Source organism: Lontra canadensis, unplaced genomic scaffold, assembly GCF_010015895.1.
Source record: "Lontra canadensis isolate GAN:19392208 unplaced genomic scaffold, GSC_riverotter_1.0 scaffold132, whole genome shotgun sequence".
Lineage (NCBI taxonomy): Eukaryota > Metazoa > Chordata > Mammalia > Carnivora > Mustelidae > Lontra > Lontra canadensis.
The window spans coordinates 2,461,533-2,484,805 of NW_022631126.1; the positions used below are offsets into that span (position 1 = coordinate 2,461,533).

General features: G+C 51.5%; 1 protein-coding gene across 1 annotated transcript in view; it reads right to left on the reverse strand.

Moving 5' to 3' along the window:
* The window catches only part of KIAA0556 (KIAA0556 ortholog), a 170,607-nt gene that overhangs the window by 101,501 nt on the left and 45,833 nt on the right, over positions 1 to 23,273 (reverse strand). Inside the window, 4 exon segments of the mRNA XM_032842700.1 lie at positions 3,105 to 3,236; positions 11,844 to 11,941; positions 13,682 to 13,851; positions 21,092 to 21,168. Coding sequence (XP_032698591.1) covers positions 3,105 to 3,236; positions 11,844 to 11,941; positions 13,682 to 13,851; positions 21,092 to 21,168 — 477 coding nt within the window.

The following is a 23,273-nucleotide window of genomic DNA, read 5'->3' on the forward strand; positions in this document are numbered from 1 at the left end:
GGCTGAGCTGTCATGGGCCTCAGCAGAGGCCACAGGGGGCAGAGCTGCTGGGAACACACAGCTTGTGACAGGTGTTTAGTTGTTTCTAAACACAGCCCGTAACAATGATTTGAGATCACTGAACTGTGTTGGGGGCAAATAACCACTTCACCCCACTTCAAGGCCCACACAATGGAGGGAAAACTCACAGCTGGTAACAGAACTCGGGGACTAGCTAGCACTCACTGGGAATGGGCTGGGACTGGAACATTCCAGATCTACCACCTCCTCTTGGATATAATCAATACATACGTATAATGAATATAAGAAATCTTTATTCTGGATGGATATACCCATCTATGATCTCTGGGGCAGCAGAATTATGAAAAGACTTTTATTTTCTTTGTTATCAGTTGAAATTTTTTATACAGACTGCACACTACCAGGGGAAAAAAGATATCTTACTAATAGAGAAGAGTGTGCACTTTGTTTCATTCCTGATACACAAATGGAGCCCTATTATCCCTTGCAACACAAAGCCCAACATGACTGAGACCTGGCACTTTGGCAGAACCCTCTGGAAAGAGGCTTCCTCTTTTCACTGGGGTTCCTAAGCTGCCCAGGACCTTACGGTGGCTTCCCCTCTAACTCAAAGTAGAATCCCTCATCTTCATGACAGGCTCAAAGCCCCGGGCCATCTGAGCCTTGGCCTCACCTCGTTTCCTTGTCTCTTGCTCACCCAGCTCCCAGGCACACTGATGTCCGCCCTGCGCTCCCATCTCAGGGCCTTCGTGCCTGCTGTTCCTGCGCCGGGCAAGCTCTTTCCCGCAGGGCTTACTCCCAGTCTTTCTCCAGAACCACTCCCAGGGCATCTCATCAATGAGAAGCCCCTGCCCGTCTTTTTCCAACCCTTTGCCGTTGCTCTGATCAGCCCTATCGCCTACTGGCATAGGACATGTGGTTTATTGTCTGTTTTATCTTCAGTGTCTAGAACGGTGCCTGCAATCTGGAGCAGGGACCGTGGCCCGTGCAGTGCACACCTGTCCCTGGGGGCGGCCGCTTCTCAGCCCCAGCCGCTGATGCCATGTAAGGACAGGGCTCCCAAATGTTCATGTGTTTCAAGGCAAGCCCCCAATTCACATTCTGACATGGAAACTCCTGATTCTTAAATGTCAGCTAGTAATTCTTTCAAAAGCCCCGTGCACGTCAGTGGGCTGGAGGCCAACCGAGCATGTCTGTGGCACGCCGGTCTGTGAACTCAGAACCGCCAAGAAATTGAAGATCGCTAAGGGTATGATGGAAGGCAGACAGGCTGGTGTGTTTCAACAGTGAAGGTCAGATGAAAAGTACACACGCACGCACACATCTCCTTTTGCTCCATTTCAGAGCTACACTCGCAAACAGTGTGAGGTGGCTGAGTATATTTAGCCACACGCCTTTCTCTCTCTCCCTCGTTCAGATTGCATCTCTACGGCTTCTGCCTTGGTCGAACACTGGCGTCACCATTTTACTCTTTCACTTAGCAGGAAAATAACTCCAAGGGGAAATTGACTGTGAAGCCTTACGGAGTGCCCCCTCAAGACGGGGAGGAAAGGGAAAGAAAGAAATAGAATCAAGCACTCAGGGTGGAGAAAATGAAGTGTTGGCAGAGTGCTGATTCTGAGCACGCGCGCGCACACAGGAATGCTAATGGGAGCTTTAATAGCTCGTGAGGGGCAGGCTGTCTGGGGCTGCGGGGAGCCTGGGAGCTTGCAAAGGAAGAACTATATGTTCATTTACCGGGGGTGGGGGGTCGGGGTGGACCAAATAGCCAAAGGAGAAGAGAAAGAACTACCCCACTTACTGAGTGAAGGGTGCGCACACGTTCTCCGACAGGGAGCGTGGCTGAGACTACAACAGACTGAACGTGGGGATGGACCAGGCTCCCAAGTGAAGGGAGACTGACAGCTGTTTGCACAGACATGTGCTCAGACCCTGAGCAGGGACCTTCTGTTGATTCAGGAGCGTGTGCGTGTGTGTGTGTGTGTGTTGTGTGGGAGGTGGGTGTTAAAGGCAGTAAAGTCCACACCACAATTTTGCCTACTGTAAAATCCCATTTCTAGGGACTGGGTAGGAAACAAGGTCATTCATTGGGTTATTCTATTAAAAAAAAAAAAAAAAGGATGTTCTTTTTTTTTTTTTCCCCCCAGGAAGACAGAATTTCCAATTTATTTGTAGACTTTTGTGGCCAGGATGGGAAACAAAGTAACCCTTTGCTCCTTACCTGTCCTTCCTGTGCCAAGAAGGAGACACAAACAGGCAACACCACAGAGGAATGTGTCCTGGACGCTATTCCCATGGCTTTTATGAGTCACATGTATTTCTTAAAGGTACGGAGGCAAGATTTTTGTTCTTTGAGGGAGGCTGTCACATCTGCAGCCCAGACCCACGGCAGAACATAGGCCCAGTGAATGGGGCAGGGTTTGGTTTAGGGGCCTGACTTTGTCCAGCTGCCTGCTAATAATTTTGCTTCTACATAACCATGGAGATGATCTACACACTCATTCTATGTATAAAAGCTATGCCCTTGGAATAAAATGCAACCAACCACCCACGGTTGCCCCTCGCCGAGCCCATTGTGCACACCTCCTGGTCTGCTCCCTGCCCCTCCAACCTTACTTCATCCCCCACTCCCGACTCACACTGGGCCTACACTGTGCTCCTTCAAGTCCAGCCTCATGGCATCTGTGCATGCTGTTCCCTCTGCCTGTAGTCCTTTTCCATCAGGTTCTGTCCGCCCTCCTCTCCCCTCTCATCCAGCTTTTAGGACTCTGACAAATGTCACTTCCTCTAGGAAGCCCTCCTGGATACCCTAGAAGCTCTCCTGAGCCCACCACGCCTTGCCCCACCCCTCAACTCCGTCCCATGGTAGAGGGATTGTATGCTGTTGCTACTCTGGGGTCAGACACCAGCCTTACTGACACCTGGCCTCCGGGGACCTAGTGGAGCATCTAGCCTGTGGTCTGGGTGCTCGCTACAGTGTGGGAGATGAATGTCGCAGTGAAAGAACTCAGGGGCATATGGAAGGAAAGTCGCCATGTGCCCTGAGAGCCGCTGTGACACAAGCCGAGGCCAGTCAGTCCTACCTGCGGACGGTCCCCAGCAGCACCCTGGGCCTTGGCAGTCTCATCTTCGCAGGCCTCAAAGTCTTCAGAAGAGCCCAGAGGAGGCTCAATGTGGAGCCGCGGGCCAGCTTCTGTTCTGATCTGCACCGATTTCTAGACAGAAGAAGATGGTTTCAGAAGCAATGGAACAAATGCCTCGATTCCTCCAAGGGGTGAGCACCTTAGGGGGCAGACTGTGAGGTGGCAGGTCCCTGTCCCCCAGCAGTCATGCTATGAAGCACAGTGGCCCGGCACTGGCTCGCAAGGGCCAGCCTGGCGGGTCCTGCCCCCTCTGCTCAGGAGTCTTTACTGGTTGCTACCACAAAAAGCATGCTCAGTAGGATTTTTTTAAAGCAACTTTTTGGTTTGAAATACCTTATCAGTAAAATGTTAGTGCGTGATAAACTTCCCCAAATTGGCCTTGTGATCCAATGGGTTTAGGAGACCCTGGGTTTTTTTTTCCCCCTCAGGACTTCTCAGGGCCAGGGCCTGGGTGGGGGGCATAAGCAAGACATGACATTTTAGAGGGGTTACAGATCCAAGAGCGAGGGCCTCCTTAAACTTTCTGCTCTGGGCCTCGCTCTAGGGAGGCCCAGCTTCTGAGAGAAGAGGTTGGCCAAGCCATGTGTACTGAACATAGCACCCCTCTGAGGGACAAGGATTTAGACCCTGCCTTTCCCCTCGTGTCCTGGGTTCGAACCCTCCACCCCCTAAATCTCTGTGGCCCCACAGCCTTGGTGAACTGAGCTGTTATCTCGGTGAAGGACACAATGCAGGGCCTTAGTGCCGGCGGGCCTCTCCCTGGTAGGACTGAACACCTTCCTCAGCCACAGTCACATCGTTACCCCCCACCGCCACCATTAGCGCTTTCACACTAGTGGCACTCCTAGCGTGTTAGAAGTTCACTTAGTCCTATAGCAACGCCGGGGGGAAACTGAGGCACCAGGCCGAATGCCTCTTACCCAAGGTCACACAGCTTAGGAAGCCGCAGAGCCCTGATTTGAACCCCAGCGGGACGGCTCCAGAGGCCTTGCTCTAAACCAGGGGTGGGTCAAACGCTTCCTGTAAAGAGGACGTATTTTAGGTTTTGCCTGCCCTACGGTCTCCGTCACAGTATTTAACTGTCCCACTGTCATTTGAAAGCAGCCACAGATATTGCCTAAGTAAATGCGCATGGCTAGGTCCCCAAAACACTTGATTTGTAAGAACAGGCTGTGGCCAGATTCGGCCCAAGAGCTGGAGTTTGGCCACCGGCCCCAGTACTAAACTGGCCTGCTGGACCATCCCCATTGGGCACGTGAAAAAGAAATGTGCCCAGCTTTGGCTACAGTGGCCTTTGGGGAGAAGAGAGGGAAATTAAGAAATTTCCTGAGACCATCGAACACTCAAAAAAGTAGGCAGGGGCATGGCTATAGACCATTCGAGAAAAAGATCTCGGCAAGAAAGAGTGAAGAAAAAGAGAGGCTGGAAAATGCAGGTGGGTTGTCCCCTGTCCGAGAACAGGGAAAGGCAGAGGGGCAGAAGGAAGGTGCTCTGGGACACTTTCCCTTCGCTCGGGCCATCCGTCCCTTGGCAATGCCCCCACCCCCATGCTCCAAGTGTGGCCTCCCAGCCTCCCAGGCTGTGTCAGCTTGCTCTCAGAGCATTTCCCATGGTGGCCACAGACTGCACGGAGGGGAAGAAGTACACAGAATACCTAAAACCTGGGGCTTCCTGGCCAGGAGACTCCTGAGAGCTTCCTTGCCTCGGGCCAGGATGAAGCTATAAGGGCTTTGAAGTTCATCTCCAAGATAGATTTTCAACCATAACTCTGGGGAGTGCAGGCTCCCCCTCCTCCTCAGGAATCACTCAATAGCGCCCAAATGCTTTAATGAGAGAGACACAGAGACAGAGAGAGAAAGAGAGGGAAAGAGAGAAAGGAGGAGGGAGGGCAGGAAAGCGGGATAAGGGGAGGCAGCGTGGAGGGGGAATGGCACAGAGGGAGGGCACTGGGCATGGGGCACAGCCTGGCCCCTCCATGGCTCTCTGTTCCTTTATCTAGAAAGGGAAGGCTTGGACTAGGACCTCACTACTCCATGTACTCCACTGGTGTGTGCACCAGTAGCCTTGGCTTCTCCTGGGGAATTTGTGAGAAATGCTGAATTTCAAGCCTGTCTTAGAGCTAGGAATCAGAATCTGCATTTCCACAAGAGCCCAGGTGACTTACATGCACACTTCAGTGTCGGTAGTGTGAGCCTAAGTTTTGTCGGCAGAGGGCGGGGAGTGCTGCTGTTTCCACCTATCTCCTCCATTCACTCCCGTCTTCGGGCAAAAGCACCCTGATTTTCTTTTGGGAAATCCTCTACCTCCTCACCCCCAATCCAAGTGTTCATGTGGAATGGAGTCCATGGGTGGTTGGAGTGTATGACAGGCCCAGCAGAACTGAGCACTAGATCCTGAGGGCCCAGAGCGACTAGATGATCGGTTCAGGAGAGCCAAGAAATGCCAATAACAGGGTGACAGAATGTAAGGTGGGAGCTGGTGGTGGCCCCCTTGGCATCACACAGAGCAGCATGGAGAGAAACAGAGTTGAAAGGCGGAGAATGAGCCCTGCTACACTGTCTGAGCACCTGTATCCAGCCATGCCTGAACTGGGCTTTCCCATTGTCAAGTGAAAGAGCTGTGGCATTAATGCAGTTCTGCTGGTCTGATCTGAATGATAAATATGAGAACGACCTCCAGGGTTCAAGGAGGAGAGTGCAGGTATATCTCTCTCCACTGCCACTTTCCCATCCTCCCTTTTCCCAGAAGCGTCCTTCTCCCTTCCTCGGAGCTTGACACAATTGCTAGCCTTGCCAAAAGGTCAGGGGACGGTTTTGCAGTAGGCATGAGGGCACTTAATTGGGAAATTCTTACTGAATCCTGACTGCATACAAGGTTCTGGAAGCATGTCAAGATAGCAAAAAAAAAAAAAAAAAAATGTAACCACCAATGGCCTGGCCTTAGGGAGTGCACACAGCACACACAATGGAGGAACACGTTTCGGAAGCAACATCTGACAAAATTAACGTGGTCCAGAAAGAGTTTTCAATGCTGAGTGGGTGCTGAAGAGGGGAAGAAATAGTCTTCCATCTGGCCTGCTCTCCCACCCCAGCCCCAGGGAGGTGGCTCTGCTGCCACTGGAGAAGATGGGGAGCCATCTCCCCCACATGACGACGCCCACCTCCCAAAAGGAGCACGAGGCTGGCAGGTTCCAACCCAGCCCCCAGGAGGCGCCCGCTCCCTGCCTCCCACCTTCACATGCTCACAAGGATGATGCCCGAGCTCCTGGCTGGCTCCCCGCCTGGCATGCTGCTTTACCCAGAGTGGGTGCTTTTAAGTGGTTGATCTCTCCTGCCTACCTGTGGCGCCCAGACCTGGGTAGACCCCTGCAGTATCACCCACATGCCAGGACAGGATTTAAAATCCAGACACCCCTGTTCCAGTTTGCCAGCCCAAGGCCATGCCCAGAGTGATCTGTGTGTATCTACTGCCCCCTTAGCAAAGCATTCTAACAGGTATGCATTCAAGCTCCTGCAGATGAGAAAGATCAAGGCTAGGGGTTGCCCTGTATGGTTGTTCAGGTTGCGCAGTATGTGAGTGGCTCCCCCTAGAGGCAGGAGAGCTCTGAAGATCCTGCCAGGCAGGTTTAGGGTGGGGAGTAAATCTACCTTATTTGCTAGGTTCTTCCAGAATTTGTCTGATATCTTACAAATAATAGCGCTCGACACTCTTGACAGTCTGCGTCATACAAGGTCGCTGTCAAAGCTGATGCTTTATGGGTTGTTTCATTTATTGTCCTCACGGCAGGGGTTTTCAAAACTCAGAAATAGGAAAACAAAGGAAAGGGCTTCACTTTTGAAGCTTTCCTGGGGGTGCTTCAGCTGCCTGGCCCGCCAGAGGAAACCGGATACAGCAGTAGAGTGAGAGCAAAGCCTCTGCTTTCCGCTGCAATGAACTCACTTTCCCAGCCTTTAAGGAAAGCCCACCCCACAGTAAATTGCTGAAAGGCCAATCCCTTCACTACCAATTTAATGCTAAGAGCTGGTGACGTTCATCAAATCTGACAGCATTTTGGTAAACGACGGCTCTGCTGATTAGGCCGTTGTCCACCCAAGTATTACAAGGCTGAGGAAGCCATAAATCTTAATCCGGTGATAGCAGGAGAAAGATCTGAGGCTGAGAAGGGTGGGGGAGAAAGGACAGTCCCAATAAGAGCCCATTTATCACTTCCGGCCCAGCCCATGGTTGCCACGGCCGCAGCTCGGAGGCTGACACTGCCCCACCAGTCCCCTCCTTGGCTCTCCCACAGTCGGAGGGTCCCCAGGAAGGGTTTTCCAGGTTAGGCTCTTAGCCAGTGTCCGGATGACTCTGGGACCTTTTGGAGAGCAAGGATCCCAACAGCCCCTTCCATCAGGGGCATCTCTACCCAAAAAGTGCTTCCCAGTTGGTGGGCAAGACCTTAAGAAGGGAGCTTATTCTACTGGAAGAGGTGAAGGTGTTGGTCCTGGTCACTGGGAAGGGGACGTGTGACCCCAGAGAGTTTAGGGCAACAGTCGGAAAAACTGGCAAGCTAGCCACCTGAAGAGGGCAGGGAGGCCATGGTGGGGAGCAGTGCTGGCCAGGGGTGGGCTGAGACTTCGGGGCTCCCTGAGCGCTGGGCCTCCGTGTCCCCTGCTGACCAGGCCGTGGTTAGTGCCAAAATACCGAGTGCCTATGTGGCCCCCTGCTGGGCACAGCTACACAGGAGCAACCCCAGGACTGGGAGCGGGTGGTGGGACCTCTCCTGATGGAGTGGCTTTTGAGAACTGGCCACCCCTGGCCACTGGGGATTCTGCTGCCTTCGCCACTGCCAACCTCTGGCTGCCTCCAAGGACAGCGGAGCCCACCCAAAAGGGTGAGGTCAAGATTACCTTCCTCTCCATCCTACGTACCCCCAAACCTGTCCCCATGTACTTTCTACCAGGGAGAACCTTTCCACTTAGCTCCACTACTTGGGGCCAAAGGAAACCCAATCGGTCCCTCTTTCTTCTGGTAACAGTTCGGTTGGTCCACCGGGTCTACCTACTGTCCTGGACGAGAAGCTTGGGGCCCCAAGCAGGCTTTTCGCTTCTGGTCACAGCCAAGCAGGATGGGAGCGGGCATCTGGCCCAGGCTGACCGACTGAAAGATTCAGATAGTCTCTTTCCTGCATAATTTCCGCAAACCAATTCTGGAAGACCCGGGTGATGACACCCTGGGATGGGTCGAGGAAGCTGAGATGATCAGGGGACTCTGGGGGCCAGGGACAGAGCTGTGACGTGGAGGCTGGGGGACAAAGAGACACAGGCTGCATTAGGCTCATGGCGGGGGATGGGGGAGCCCTGCTTCCAAGTCTCCTGCCTGGTCCTCCTACAGCATCCTTCGGAATGCAGCCGCCGGGGATCTTCTTAAAACGTGAGCCCGAACACGTAACTCTCCTACTGAAAACTCTCCAGAAGATTCTTTGCATTTAAAATGAAATCCAAACTTCCTCCTGGGCTCCTTCCGGCCACTATGTCGTCTGCCCACTGTGACCTGTGACCCCTGACCCCCACACTCAGCCTTTCCACCCCTGCTCACCGGGTACCCCAGGGACCCTTCAGCCTGACCCGCCTTCCTGCCACCCCCGCTGTGCCCTCCACTGGGAGACTCCCGCCAGACCTTCATGGGGCTGGCTCTGCTCCTCCTCAGCGATCAGGTCAGGGGTGGCCCCCAGGGAAGACTCTGCTGCCCCCCTTCTCTAGAGCGGCTGCCCCCCAGAGCCTCCCCATTACCCCCACCCTCGCGGGGGGAAGCGTGAGCTCCAGGCCAGCAGGGCCCGGCCTGCCTCACTCACGGCGCTGACTCCAGCACCTGCGGGCTGGAGTTCCTCCACGGGCCACAGGTTCAAAGGCCCCAGTGGGCCAGGTGGGAAATGGAAAGGTGAGAAGCCACCCGGTAGGAGGGAAACAGCAGCCAGAGCACAGCAACCAACCGTAGCCACCACTCGCCTCAACTCGGGGCGCTAAAGGGAGTGGTGGGGACTGTGGGCAACAGGTCTGCATGTACCCGGCCTCATGGGGCGACGTTAACCGCGCTCTGCTGACGGCGGCCTCAAGGGAAGGGGAAGCCGAGCATGACAGCCAGCTCTTTCCATTTTTCCAGGGAAGTCAGAATGGAGCTTTAAAAAAAAAAAAAAAAAAAAAAAAAAACAGAAAAACTTTTGAATTTAAATGTTAGTGAGTGACTAAGATTCTTTTAAACCGTTTTGAGTCCAAAAAACATTCTCCGGGGGACAAGTTCAGCCCACAGGCCTCAAGCTGCTCACTTGGAAGTCCAGCAGGCCAGTCCTCCGTACGCTTGGACCGGCTGTCACATCTTCCTTGCAGGCGGGGCAGTCCCCCCACCGTCCTCATAGCTGGGAACCCAGCCTTATGTGATTGTTTCTAACTCCAGAGCCTCACACAGTGCCTGGGTCAGGGTAATAAATGTTAATTTAAAATTAAAGGATGATGTCTTTTGGGACCTGACCACTGAATGCTCTCCGGTTTATCCGTATCAAGGGGGAATGGTCCCCAAAACACCGCATGTGGGGGGAACAGAGTAGTAGGGGGGTGGGCTGAACTCCCAGGACCCCTTCCGCTTTCCGCCTAGGATGCCTGTGCGTTCAGTAGAGGCCAGAAAGTCAGTCTATGTTTCCCAGATGCCCTTTCTGTGGACATTCTGGAAGCGAGCTAGGTACAGCCCATCAACCGGCCTCCTGCAAGCAGGGAGAGCAAAAGTGAGGTGGAAAGAAGGGGACACACAGTGGCTGATTCTGGGCTGAGCACAGTGGCCGAGGAGACAAGTTTTCAAGTGCCCCAGCCTGGTGGGACTGGCTATGAGAAGGGCTGATCTAGCAGGCACGGCATCAACAGAGGCCAACAGTGGTGGTGGTGGCCACCTGCTTTCTGGAAGCCAGCTAAGGTGACGCGTCCCTGATGCGGATCCTCCACCCTCCCCGCCGTGTCCTAGGTAGTGGCTTTCCTGGCAGGCTGTGCTGGAAGGCTGGGTGCCATTCCAGGAGGCCCCCCAGCCTCCCACTCGGGATCCCTCCTCTTGCCACCCGGAGATCTTGTAAGCACCTGCTTCCCTCCCTTCCCTTCATCTCTGATTACAACAGCCCGAGTGGTCTCTATGGTTAGGCACTGACTGACCCCTGACTGATACCGTGCAGAAGGACAATTACAGCCTTCATGGCATTAGGAAGCCAGGAAATTAGCCATGATTAGGCCCCGTGAAGTGTGGGACCACAGGGAGAGGTGTGTGTGTGTGGGGGGGGGGATGCTAATTAATCTTAGGCCCAAGTCTTTTTAAATTGCACAGGCTCTGGGGCCAGCAGTGAAGTCACAGTCTAAGATGCAAATATGGCTCCTGATAATAGAAGGCACTCAAAACAACTAGGAGGGTCTGAAGTGGGAAGTGGAGAAAGGCTTCCTTAATGAGAAATTAACATTCATTGCTGGGGACAAAAGGAGGCCTCCGAGCTATGGGCCCCTTAGGCCTTGCTCTTCTGCACTGAGATAAGGCTGTGGGATTCAGTGGGCCAGAAAAACCCTTCAGTACTTCATTATAGACCCACAAAGGCAAGGGAAGACCAATGGGTTTGGGGGTCACAGGTCTGGGGTTCAAACCTCCCTAGTGGCTATGTGGCTCTGAGCAAGTCACCTTATCCCTCTGGCCCTCAGTTTCATCAAGGGCACAATGACAACAGTTACAGACCTACAAGGTGATTGCAAAGATGGGCCAATAAAACTTACAGAAAAATTTCCTACAGACCCACCGATATGGCACAGTGTAAAAGATCAACGTGGGGGACCACAGGATTAAAACACACACCATTGCTTAAGCCTCATCTCAGACCAAGTGAGTCAGAATCTCTGGGGGGTGGGGCTCCCAGGTGACGTGAATGTGCTGTGGGGGTTGAGACCCATTGACCCCAGGCCAAGTGTGAGTAACCGCAAGGTAAGGACTACATGGGCAGGAATACGGCACCTGGAGCACAGATCTAGGCTCAGGTCTTGCTGCTGTCACTTCTTAGTGATTGGCCTTGGAAAGCTCACTTAGCTTTACCGAGCATTCATTTTCTTGGCTTCCATAAAACAGGAAGAAATTTGGAACTTGCCCTACCGGTCTGCCATGAGGACAAAGGCATGTAGTAGGTGTGCAGTAAAAGATAGCTGTGTAGGGGCACCTGGGTGGCTCAGTGGGTTAAGCCTCTGCCTTCAGCTCAGGTCATGATCCCAGAGTCCTGGGATCGAGCCCCGCAGAGAGCCCTCTTCCTCCACTCTCTCTGCCTGTCTCTCTGCCTACTTGTGATCTCTGTCAAATAAATAAAATCTTAAAAAAAAAAAAAAAAAAAGATAGCTGTGTAAATAAGTCATCACCACGGGGCTGTGAGTCTGTGCTGGGGTGCCCCATCCCCCATCTGGAGGGGAGGATCATGCCACAGAGAGGGGACTAGAGGACCCCCAGACCCCTCTACCTTCTAGGGGCCAATACCACACACAGAGAGGACACCCATGTGGTACCCTGCCAGATGCACCAAGGCCCACAGGGATTCCCAATGCCAGGATTATGTTTCTGTTCCCACAAGAACCCTGCTCCTTATTCTAAAGCATGAGCAGGGGCCATGCGTCTTGACACTGCCCAGGGCTCCCAGACCTGGTGCCATCCGCGGCGCTGGACTTTGCTGGGGGCTGTCCGTGAATTGCGTCTTAAAGCTTCCTCTGCTTCTCGCAATAGGGTTCTCCGTCCATGATCTGCACCAGGGATGAGGGAAAGAGACTCAGTGAGGCACTGGTGGTAAGTTCACACCCAGGGAAGATGAGTGACTTTCAGCTAAAATGTACTCCCCTGTGCCCAAAGTTTTGTAGGCAAAGCGAGTCCTGTTTGTAGCAGCAGGCCGTTAGAAAACAGGCCAAATGCTCAGGAGAAAGGGAATGGGGAGTAAATCATAGCTGTAATGGGCAGGTCTGTATACAAAAGGAACAGTCTCCGAGATTCAGAAGCAGGATATACACCGTGCACGCTACAGGCCAGTGCTTGTGTAAAAGAGGAGAGAAGGGAGAGATATTTGTTGGGGGAGTGAAGGTACTGCTGGTGGCCCAAGTACAGAAGAGACTCCTGCTAACCGCACCTCCTTGAAACCTGGACCAGGAAAGGCCTGCTTCTCCCAACCAGCGGCAGGTTGGCCCGACTCCTCCTCCCCAAGAGCTAGGAGAATCATCCCATTTCCCTCATTGCCCTGGGGGCCCGGAAGCTCATGCTAAACTTGAAGCTGGACTGCAGTGGCTCTTCTCCTAGGAGAAGGTTTGGACATCATTCTCTCCTTTTATCTCCTTGTTGTTTTGACTCATACTGTCTGTTATGGCTTGGGACATTTCCCATACCTGTAAGGCAGTGACTCAGAACAACATGAATCAAGATTATTGTGCGACAAGCATTTTACATTTTGTATGTCATTTAATCTTCCTGGCAAGCCGGCAAGGTGGGCTTAAGTATTCTCATGTCATAGAAGAGGAAACTGAGGGTCAGTGAGGACCCTATTGCCAGAGGTCTCAAAGCTAGAGAGTGGCAGAAACCCAGCTCTGTCTCATTCCAAATGCTCTTCCTGTAACGCAGTAGCCGGCTGGGTCCTCAGACAAAGCAGTCTGCCTTCAAGGGCACCGTGCCCTAGGGATGGGTGCCCCCCTCAGTCCCATTTGACAGATGAGGAAACAAAGGCCCGGGAGAGAGACAAAGTAACCTGGCCAAATTGAGACCCCACCCCGTGTGCTCTGACATTTCATTTGCTTTCCGGCGAGGTTGTTTTTGGTGCCTGTCCTGGGCCGGCCGCTGGGTGGCACGCTCCTATATCAACTTCACAAACTCCCTGAGAGTTTAATATAGGACACACGGGATCGACTGCAAGTCTGTGCAGTCTGGATTAACTACACTCAGCACAATCCGTGGAGTTAAATATCACGAAGTGTTGGGTACTGAAGTGAAGACAGAGCCACTGAAAATTGGGTATAATTTAAATTATTCTAGACACTTCTTTCAATTACTGGCACCGCAAAATAGAAAAGCCGAGAATTTACGGCTCTCGGCACCTTTGCCCTGGGGGTAATGGAGGCCGAGGCTAAGTTTTAAAAGGAATAAAAAGGGATTTTGTTCTTTCTCACACTCCTGCTCTCTCTCTCTTTCTCTTTTTTTTTTTTAGAGAGAGAGAAAGAAGTGCACGCACAGACAAGCAGGGGGCGGGGCAGAGGGCGAGACAGAATCTCAAGCAGGCTCCTCGTCTGGTACAGAGCCTGACACGCAGCTCGATCTCACAACCCTGAGACCATGACCACGCTGAAATCCCCAGTTGGCTGCTTAACCCACTGTGCCACCCAGGTGCCCCCTGCTCTCTTGCTGGCAAAGTGAGTAGAGTTAACTTGAACAGGTTAACTAGTTATTTGCAGGTAAGTTTAGGGGCACAGGATGTGGCCCCACGGGGCCCAGTGACCCGTGCTCACCGTGTGTCCCCTCGGCGTGGGAGGCACTCCTGGTGAAGTCGGAGTGGACAGCTTTCCGGGGGGACGACTTCAGCTCCGAATTGGCCCCATTGACATAGACAGAGAAACCCTGCTCCAAGTGCTCCAGCCTCAGCTGCATGGGGTCCTTGGTTTTCAGATGCTTTAATATCCTGGAAGAGAAACAATCAGTTCCTCCTTGTTATGTGAGCCTGGGCCGCTGCCCACCCCCGTGTGGGGAGAGAACTGCGCCTCTGATGGGCAAAGCGTCTCTCATCGGAGGCCGGGTGGTGGGCGCCCAGCTGTTCATCGACAAACAGCCTGTAAGAGGCCCATTACACACGCGGAGAAGCAGCAAGGGGGAGACTGTTTTGGGCTCTGCAGGGGTGTTTCTGCTTCCACTCTGAGGCTCAAGTGCACGTTAGCAACAACGCAGGCACGCGTCCACGTGTCATTCCTCGCCCCACGGGGACCAGGATGGAAAGCAGGTAGGTGCAAACGCTGCCCAATTTCATGCATCTCCACCTTGTGTGGACAGTGGCACCTTCTCCAGGGTTTAACAAAACATGGGTCTAAGAGTCTTAGGTCCTAAGCCTTTGCAAGGAATTTCAGAGAACATCTACAAATCAGAAAACATCCTTCATCAGACCAGGCAGACTGACTTTTTGCTTCAGTAAATAAATGTGTTCTCAGAAGCTCGCCCTGATATTCCAAAGGTCATCATTTTATATTCTGATGCAGTGAAAGTATATATCAAAGTAGGCTTTAGCTCATCCCATTTTGGCTAAAAGGGTCTTGGCATGAACAAGGCTGGACCTCTAGTTTTCTCGAGAACCCAACCTCACACCTCAGGCTTAATCCTTTCCCAACTCCTGAGATTGTCAGTGCCATAAACAGTGTGAGCATCCTCACCAGCAACCCCCCTCTTCAGAACCATACCCATTGGACACCAAAACCTTGTGTTTCTATAAGCACCTTCATACACCCCGTATGAGCTGGATTTATTTCCGCACAAGAAGATACAGACAACCAAGGTGCCTGGCAACCAGTGTGCATCCCCTTTGTGATTAAGTAATTTCCTATCAAACTAGCAAAATGCAAATTTTAAAAAATAATAGAAATAGTATCCACATAAAGGGTGTGTACAAGGTGCCAAATTCGGTTCTACTTGTGCTACGGATACACTAGTTGGTTCTTGTTATTTGCAGTAGTTTTGTCTTATGAAGTCCCCACAAATACTGAGTTAATGAATACTGAAATCTTGTTCCCAGGGGAAAATACAGGACTTGGTTCCCGTGAGCTTCTGTCGCAACACTTTCATTAAATGATCACTATAGAACCCTGTTGCATATGTGTTTCTGTTTAAAGGCACCTTATTTGATACATGGTTGAGACACTGACATGAAACTCACCAGCCAGCAGGTCTGTAACTCAGGCCTGAGGGAAGCTCATCTAACATGTTTTTTCTCCCTTAAGAGACATCATAGCCTTCTTACACTTAGGAACATCAGACAGCACTTCAGGACCATGCTTAGGGTACAGTTTAAACAGCAAAATCACCAAGGAAAAACATAACAATGTGTAAGACATGGCACTCAGTATACTGTGAAAAGCCACTTTTTTATGGAGTAAGAGCTAAAATAAGAAGGTGAAGTATTCCCTTGTTCTATTGCAGCTGGGAATGTGTGTGTGTTGGGCAGCTAAAATTTTTTGCCACTCTGCGCTTGTCTTTGAATGACCACAAAAGTGCTGCAAATATTTAAAATTTACAAATAAATTTTTGTCAGTAGATGAATTCATATTTAGGGAACCATGAATAACAAGGATTGACTATATTAAGACCTTAATCTTCTCCAACAACCCTATGGGGTAATTATTTTTATTATCCCCATTTAATAGACAAGGTGTGTGAGACACAGAGAGGTTAAGTTACTGGCCCAAGGTCACACAGCAGGCACGGTGGTAGGGCTAGACTGCAAACTTAAGCAATCTGGCTTGAGTCTTCACCACAGCAAAGACAACCTCTAAAGCTAAGCCAAGAGGACACTGAACCTGGCAAACTTAGACACTGCTGCTAATTCAGACATAATATGAAAATAGAGAAAATGCCATATGCTTGGTGTTCCCCCGGGGAGCCCACTGCAGCAAATCAGTCTTGACCAGGAACAAGAGTCAGTGTTCGGTCATAACAAACCCCTGAAAGCATTCCAAATGTCCAACAGCGGGGAATGGAAGCTGGGATCCCATGCAGATGATATCATTACTAAGAGTCTGTCCAGATGTGAGGAACTGCTTGCAATTGGGAGGACGGGGAGGGGGAGCAAAGTCAGAATAAAAATGGTACTGTGTGGTTCAGTGCAAAGTTGGAAAAAGGTGGGTTTGTGGACCCGGAGTGGAAAGTGATACGTGTGAAAATCCTATCAGTTGTTGAGGGAGGGTGGTGGCATTACGGGTGATCTCTTTGTTTGTTTTTTTAAATGTTTCTTTAGCTGTTGATACATCCATCTTTTTCAACAATCGTGGCAGGAACATTTATTACAGACTTCTTATCTCCTGCCGGCCTTAGAAGCCTGGGAGTTGATTGTTGGGCGGGCAACAGCATGAAACAGAAGGAAGGAAAACACAAGTCACTAAGAGACGCTTTGCAAACAGAGCCATCGTTGCTCTGTCTGGAGCAAAACACCGAAGGCTGCAGCGGGCCCTGGGGAAAGTGTGCAGGGAGCCTGAGCCCTAGGAGGGGCCCAGAGAGTGGAAAGTCTGACCACCCAGGCACAGGGTGCCTGCCTCCACCTCCCTCCGGGGGTCTCCTGACGCTGGGCAGGTGGCGATGGTGACATCCCACTTGCTGTGCGGGATCCGGAGCTGGTACTCCGTGTGTGCTTCTCTTTAAGCAGAATGATTGATGAAAACATGGATTTATGAAACTGATAAATGAGGAGATAATTATCCAGACTGTGAAAGGGATCACTGAAGGCATTCCCCGGCTGCAGCTGAGCCGACAGTGATACGCACTATGCACGCGGCATCGAAGAAAAGTGGTGTCTTTTCTGTTGTTGTTGTTGTTAATTGATAGCCTGCTTTGCATAAAAAGCAGGCCCTCAGTGTAGGGGATTCAGAAAACTCAGACAAGGTCCCTCCCCTGTGGAAGATGGAGCCCCTGCCCACCTGGTCCCCCATCACACTCTGGGTTCCGGGTTTTGGGGGATGCAGGGAAAGGGCTCGCTGCCTCACACCATGGGATACTCTTGGTGTGTCTATTCTCCCCTCCTACTGTGGAGCCTGACCCCTGGATATGGGGACCATGCTGAGCATAAGGAATGTTCTTGATACCTGTTTCTGGAAAAAGTGGCTCTAAGACCCTCCAGGTCTAGCAGGGGAGAGAAGACACAGATGCGTATCCTCCCAGCTCCCGTGGTCCTCGTGCTCATCACTGGAGCCTTTTCTGTCTTAGCCTGTAGCGGCCTGTGGGGCTGCTTGTACAGAGCTCTTTGGACAGAGAGGAAGTAGGAGCATGACGGGGGATACCACTGGGTGGGAGGGGCACAAACAGGGGCCCAGCGGGTGAGAGGGCATGGCCAAGCCAGGGTGGGGGGGGCGCATTGCTCCTGGGCGTGGCCACGCCTGGGTTGCTGGCTGAACCCCTTGGCCTGAGAGTGCTGCGGCTGCTGTGTACCCAGGCTAGCCACGAGGCCCCTCCAACCTCAGTTACCCCCGGGGACCTGAGGGCTTCTTCAAGGGTCAGACATTCCAGCAATACCTGGATATCAGCTCAGGGAGAAGGTGTGTTTAACATTAATATGGCAATGACGGTGATGGTGATGATGTTGATGGCACCTGGGTGTTGTCCCTCTCACTCCCTCACTGGTCCTTCCATTGGCTTGTTTTATAGATGAACTTGCCCAAGGTCACAGAGCCCAGGATGCAGCCAGGATTTAAAACCTGGTCCACAAGGCTCCAGGGCCCATCTCCCACCCACCTCATTCTGCTGCGTCTAGTCTCCTCCCTTAACACGTCACAGGGCTCCTGAGGGAGGAGAGTCTGGATGAGGAGCAGTGGCTCCCAGCTGGGGGCTTCCTGGAGGTGGTGACATTTGAGAGCAGGCCTGAAGGATGGAGAGGGGCAGGGCAGTGGTCCAGAGAGCCTGCTATTTCTCCACGAACGTCAGTGCCCACGGGCTCTGGGATTCGCCCTTTCGGATGTCAGCATCCCCACAGGAGGATATAATACCATTGCTGGGCTCCTGGATCCGGTCCAGCCTTCAGCATTTAGAGGGATGCGTTACAGCCCGTCTCGGCAGTCCGCCCTCCAGCACTTGGCCCTGTCTGCTGGATGTGTTGTTGAGCCAATCTGTCGGGTGTGATTATATCTTTCATGAAGGTGAGTGACCAGAATCACTAAGGATCCTCTGGGAGGTTTGTACGGGGGTGACCCAGGGCTGTCACACCCTCTACCACCTCCTCTGGTCCTCTCCTGCAGCACAAGATCATGTTCTGCTTCTTTGGGCATAGTTATAAATAGATGACCTTGTGCTCACCTGCTGCACCCGGGGAGTTCCTCAAGGGCAAGGGCTATGGGCAGATACCGGTTCGTTCTGCCTCGCTGACAACTCTCCCCCATCTTCCAAACCGAGCCTCTCAGATCCCCTTTCAGAACCACTCCATTCCTACTCTTACTCCTACTATTATACACTTGCTCCACCACCCATCTTAAGGAGATAGTCAAGTCAGACCAGGCTACCTCACCTGGCACAGGGCGTGACTGACACGGGGCTGGGGCCAGGGCCCTCCTCAAGACTTTCACTGGAACTATCAGGAAGGAAGTGCTCCCTTCTCCTTGAGGCAGGATGTAAGTGTGGGGCCGCCAGTGGCTACCTTGGCCTCTATGAAGGAAGCACTGGCCTGAGGGACTCCAACATGGAGTTAGAACTGAGTACCTGGATACAACTATGCCTGAAGCTGGTTTCTTGCTTTTTTGAGCCAATACTTTTTCCTTATTGTTTAAGGTCTATTTACCCTGGGTTTCTCTCCATTCGACCCCGGGGAGCACTAACTAATAAAGTCTGTACCTTCCTCATCATGACGCTCTCCTTCACACCAGTGGCAGTGCTAAGCAGCGAGAAGGCACTCAGTGAATTCCTACTGAATGAGGAAAAGAATAACATCACCAGCCTCTGTGGAGGCTATGTTCTGGGCAAGGTCACTCCTGGAAACTGGCTCCAATGATCACCCCCACCCCCCCATTTCTCAGGTCACAGGGCAACCTGGATAAGAAGGCTAGGTTTTCATTTCTGTCTGTGCACACTACATAGCCAAGATGCTGATTTTCTACCAGGTCATATAACTAGATTTCCAATAGGCTGCGGTTTATTTCCACAAAACCCTTCATTGTGAAAGTGGCAACTCTGGTGGGTTTCTCCCCTCCTGATAATTGATGACAATGTCAAACCAAACATCAATCAGAAAGTACAGCCCAGCTCTACCACTTCCTGCCTTGATCACCTTGGACACACGGCTTACCACTCTGGGTCTCCTTTGTCTGGAAAATGGGTGCAAGGAGTGTAGCTACACCTTACCACATAGTGGGAGGACACAATGAAATGATGGGGTGAGGTGCCTGGCATGCGGAAGGCACCCCAGAAAAGGTATCTCTAAAGCAACACCCGGCAATAGCTCGGGGAGCCAACCACTTTTCATGTCTTCAGTGGGAGTCACGCCAGCCCCTTCTTGGTGACAACACATCCCCCAATTTTTATGGCAACTTGGCTTGGACATATTTTTTCATTGCCTTTGTGCTACAACCTTGTCTCTGGATATTCTTCTCTATGCAATTGGCTGGGACCCCTTTGATTGTGCACTTATTGATCTGCTGATTAATGAGAAGCAATTTGCTCCTAAGGAACTATGACAATGTCCTCCCAGAGAAGTCACAAGGATATGATTAAACGATCACTCAGGTGTTCGGTGGCACCATCCAGCCTGCCAGGAACGGGATAAAAACACCCTGCTCCATGGCATTAATGATGATAAAAACCCATGTTGGGCTAATCAGCACGAGCCTCCTGCTACGGTAGCCGGAACCACTGGTACCCGGGTGGGGGAGATGAGCGAGCACAGGGCAACCCGCACAGAGGACACTGCCTGGCTGCTCTTCTAGCTGCTCCTACAGTTTACCTGTTCGAGAGTTCGCCACTAGGGGTCGCGCTGCCTCAAATGGGGGCATCTGGCAACAAGGGCGGGTGTTGGTAGAGATCCTGGGCATCTCAGTGGAGATGTAAAGGGGTCGGTGGGCGGGAATGCTCAACTCCTGTAACACCAAGGACTGAACCTGTCCCTGCAACATGCCAGCGGGAGTCCAGCCGGTCAGATGAGGGCTGAGTATACAGGATGACAACCACCACTCTCCTCACCCCTCGCCCCGGGGCTCTCTTGCCTGCAAGACCCCAGACTCATTCCCAGTAACACCAAGGCCCAGATTAGGACCCCATCCTCCCCACTCCTGCAGCTCTGTTTTAGGGGACTTCTTCCTGTTGTTTTGTGTTTTAATCTGAGTACCTTACCAACATTTTAAAACTCAGGAGATTTTGACTCAAATCCAGGTTTGCAGCTGCTCCAGCAACCCTGAAGGAGAGGGATCCCTGGGCCCAGGTTCCCACAAAAACAACTGGCCTGAGCTGAGCAGCTGGGAAGTGAGCCTCCCAGGTGCCCACGGTCTCCACCAAGCTGGCTCCACTCACTGCCCGGCCCCTCCTGGCATCTGAGTTTGCAAGCCCAGCTTAACGCGCAGCCCGAGGCCTGGGGACCAACCACAGTGAACAGACCGTGAACTTCCGTGGGCCCGGGGCAGGCAGCGAAGAGGGGATGCCTCTTTCCAGCCAAACCACACCGCTTTGCCCTCGGTCACCAAACATTGCATCTACCATGGGATTCTTCCAGAGCTAGCACACCAGACTCAAAACAAGTACCGACTTCACATTAAATGACATATTGACCAACTTTAAACATAGACGTGAAACGATCCCACCTTGATCTAATGAGGCATGATTACAGGCTCAGATTCCACAGGCCCGTCAGAGCCTGGATGATCACAGACTGGGCTATTCGGGTGACTAAATGCACAGGCCCTGCCAAGTTCAAGATTTGGCCATGACAAAGCCACCTTCTCCCAGAGCGGCGGCAGGGAGGCTAGAGGTGGTACTTACATGTAGAACTGTTTGCTACAACTCAATCAAGGATGCAATTAAATCAGCGAGTGGAGAAACAGGAGCTAGGATTGCAGATAATATCCCGAGCCTCTGAGTGGAGCCTGCCTGCAGCCCGTTCCTAGGTGAAGCAGAGCCCGCATGCTGTTTAATACATCGAAATGGGGCTTTTATTGGGCTAATAGGAAGAGCTGCCGTTGAGCAACTCATCTTACCGGTTCCTCTGCTGAAGCAATATTAAATACTCATCATGTTTCTCATCGAAGTCAGGCACCATGTCCTTAGCGCAACCCTGAAACGAAGAACAGACTAGGATGATGTCGGAATGCGGCGGAATTATTTACGGAGGCAGGAGGCTGAGCTTGACGAAGGCCCGGCTCCCTGGGTGCATCGCTCAGGCGACCCAGAGCCCCCAGAGATGGTCTGATGGCCCCAAGGGACTTAGACATACACAGTCAACATCTACAGAAAGGACGAGGCTGGTTTCCCGGTCTCAACAGTGTTCGTTCTGTCCATGCCCTGTAAGATCAGGGGCTCTGGCCAAGATCTGAGCTTTGATGTTTTCTCCACGCTCATTATTTAGTTACCTGAATGATCATAACCAGATGTAACCCACATCAGTTGTTTAAGGAGGGGTCTCATTTTCCTCTTATGCATGCTTATTAAAACACAGTTATCACAAAACTATATGACCCAGATGGGGTTCCTTTAAAAGCAGACACTGGTGGGTGCAGGCCTCCTCTTCGGGCAACAGAATTCTAGATTTCCTTTCGAGAATCATTCAGCACCCCCCCCCCCCCCTTTTTTTTAGTTCACTGTCTTCCTAAGAGGCCCTTGAAAGTTCCTTTGTTGGCCTCTTGGGTCACATGACCTTGGCCTTAGCCTCTCAACACTGTGCCCCCCTCCCCCCCAACCCCGTAGCCACAGTGATTCACTGGTCTGAGGATGAGCTGTGGCCCAAGCCAGGCCCTTGAAAGTCAGCCCTGGGATTGTGCTGATCCTCTTGGGGGAAGAGCTGCTCTCTTTCCAGTAGGGGGCTAGGCTGATGAGACGCAGGCCGGAACTGAGAATGAGGCCCATAACTGAGACAGCAGGTGCATCGAGAGATGGAGAGAGATCCTTAATGTCATGATTTGACACCCTGGACCCACTCATGTCTGAAGAAGTGTCTGGACAATTCAGATCTTGCTTTAGAAATTTCTGCTGAGTCTCTGTCATTTGCAGCCAAAAGAATTATGTCATATATACCATAATCTGACCATTAAAGATAACTCCTATTACAATTTTCTATAGCTTTATAGAGGGATAACTAATGTAGACTAAACTACACATATTTAAAGTGACATACGTATATACCAGTGAAACCCCCATCATAACTTGAAATATATCCCCCAGATGTTTTCTTTATCATGTACATACATATTTATAAATACACACACAAACACAGACATTCCTTTTGGGAGGGAAAGAAGGAGAAGAAGAGAGAATCTTAAGCGGGCTCCATCCCCAGCCTGAAGCCTGGCAGGGAGCTCAATCTCACGACCCTGAGATCATGACCTGAACCAAAATCAAGAGTTGGACGCTTAACTGACTGAGCCACCCAGGAGCCCCCACAGACATTCTTTTAAATAAAAACAGGATCATACTATAAACAACGTTTTGCAATTGTCTGTTTTTTTTTAACATATAATGTATTATTTGCCCCAGGGGTACAGGTCTATGAATCATCAGGCTTACACATTTCACAGCACTCACCATAGCACACATTCTCCCCAATGTCCATAACCCAATCACCCTCTCCCTACTCCCCACAATTTTCTTTTTCTTAGATAACTTTTTTTTTTTTTTTTTTTTTTTTTTTTTTGCCAAGGGATGGATTAAAGAGACAATATAGGCTTGGTTCTGGTCACAAGTTACATGGATTAAGTTTTAAATGGCAAGTAAGACATTTGCAATAGAAGTGCAATTTGTATGAAAATCCTAACTGCTACTATGGGGAAAAGAGAAAAGCCCCAGCATTCTCTTCTTCTTAAAATCTGGTTTTAACACCATTATTCTACCATAACCCCAGCCATGTGTGACCCATAACCTCCTTAATCAAATATAACAGTTCTTCCCATGTTCATCCTTTTCAAAGGCTCTGGGCCACAGGGGACTGCTGAGCCCCCGTCCGTCCCCAAATTCTCCTCCTTCAGCTTCTCCAGCTGTTAAAGAGCCTCTCTTCCCTCCTGTGCCTTGTCTGGCTTCCTTTCCTCCTTGGCCTCAGTTGGGGATGGTCACTATCTGTCCATTTCACTCCTCTAGGTCTCTATCCCCGTCTTCTCTTTCCAGTTACAAGGAAATGGGTCCTCTGGATGGAAACCCGAGGTCACTCCTGGTCCAGTGCTGACAGCCCAA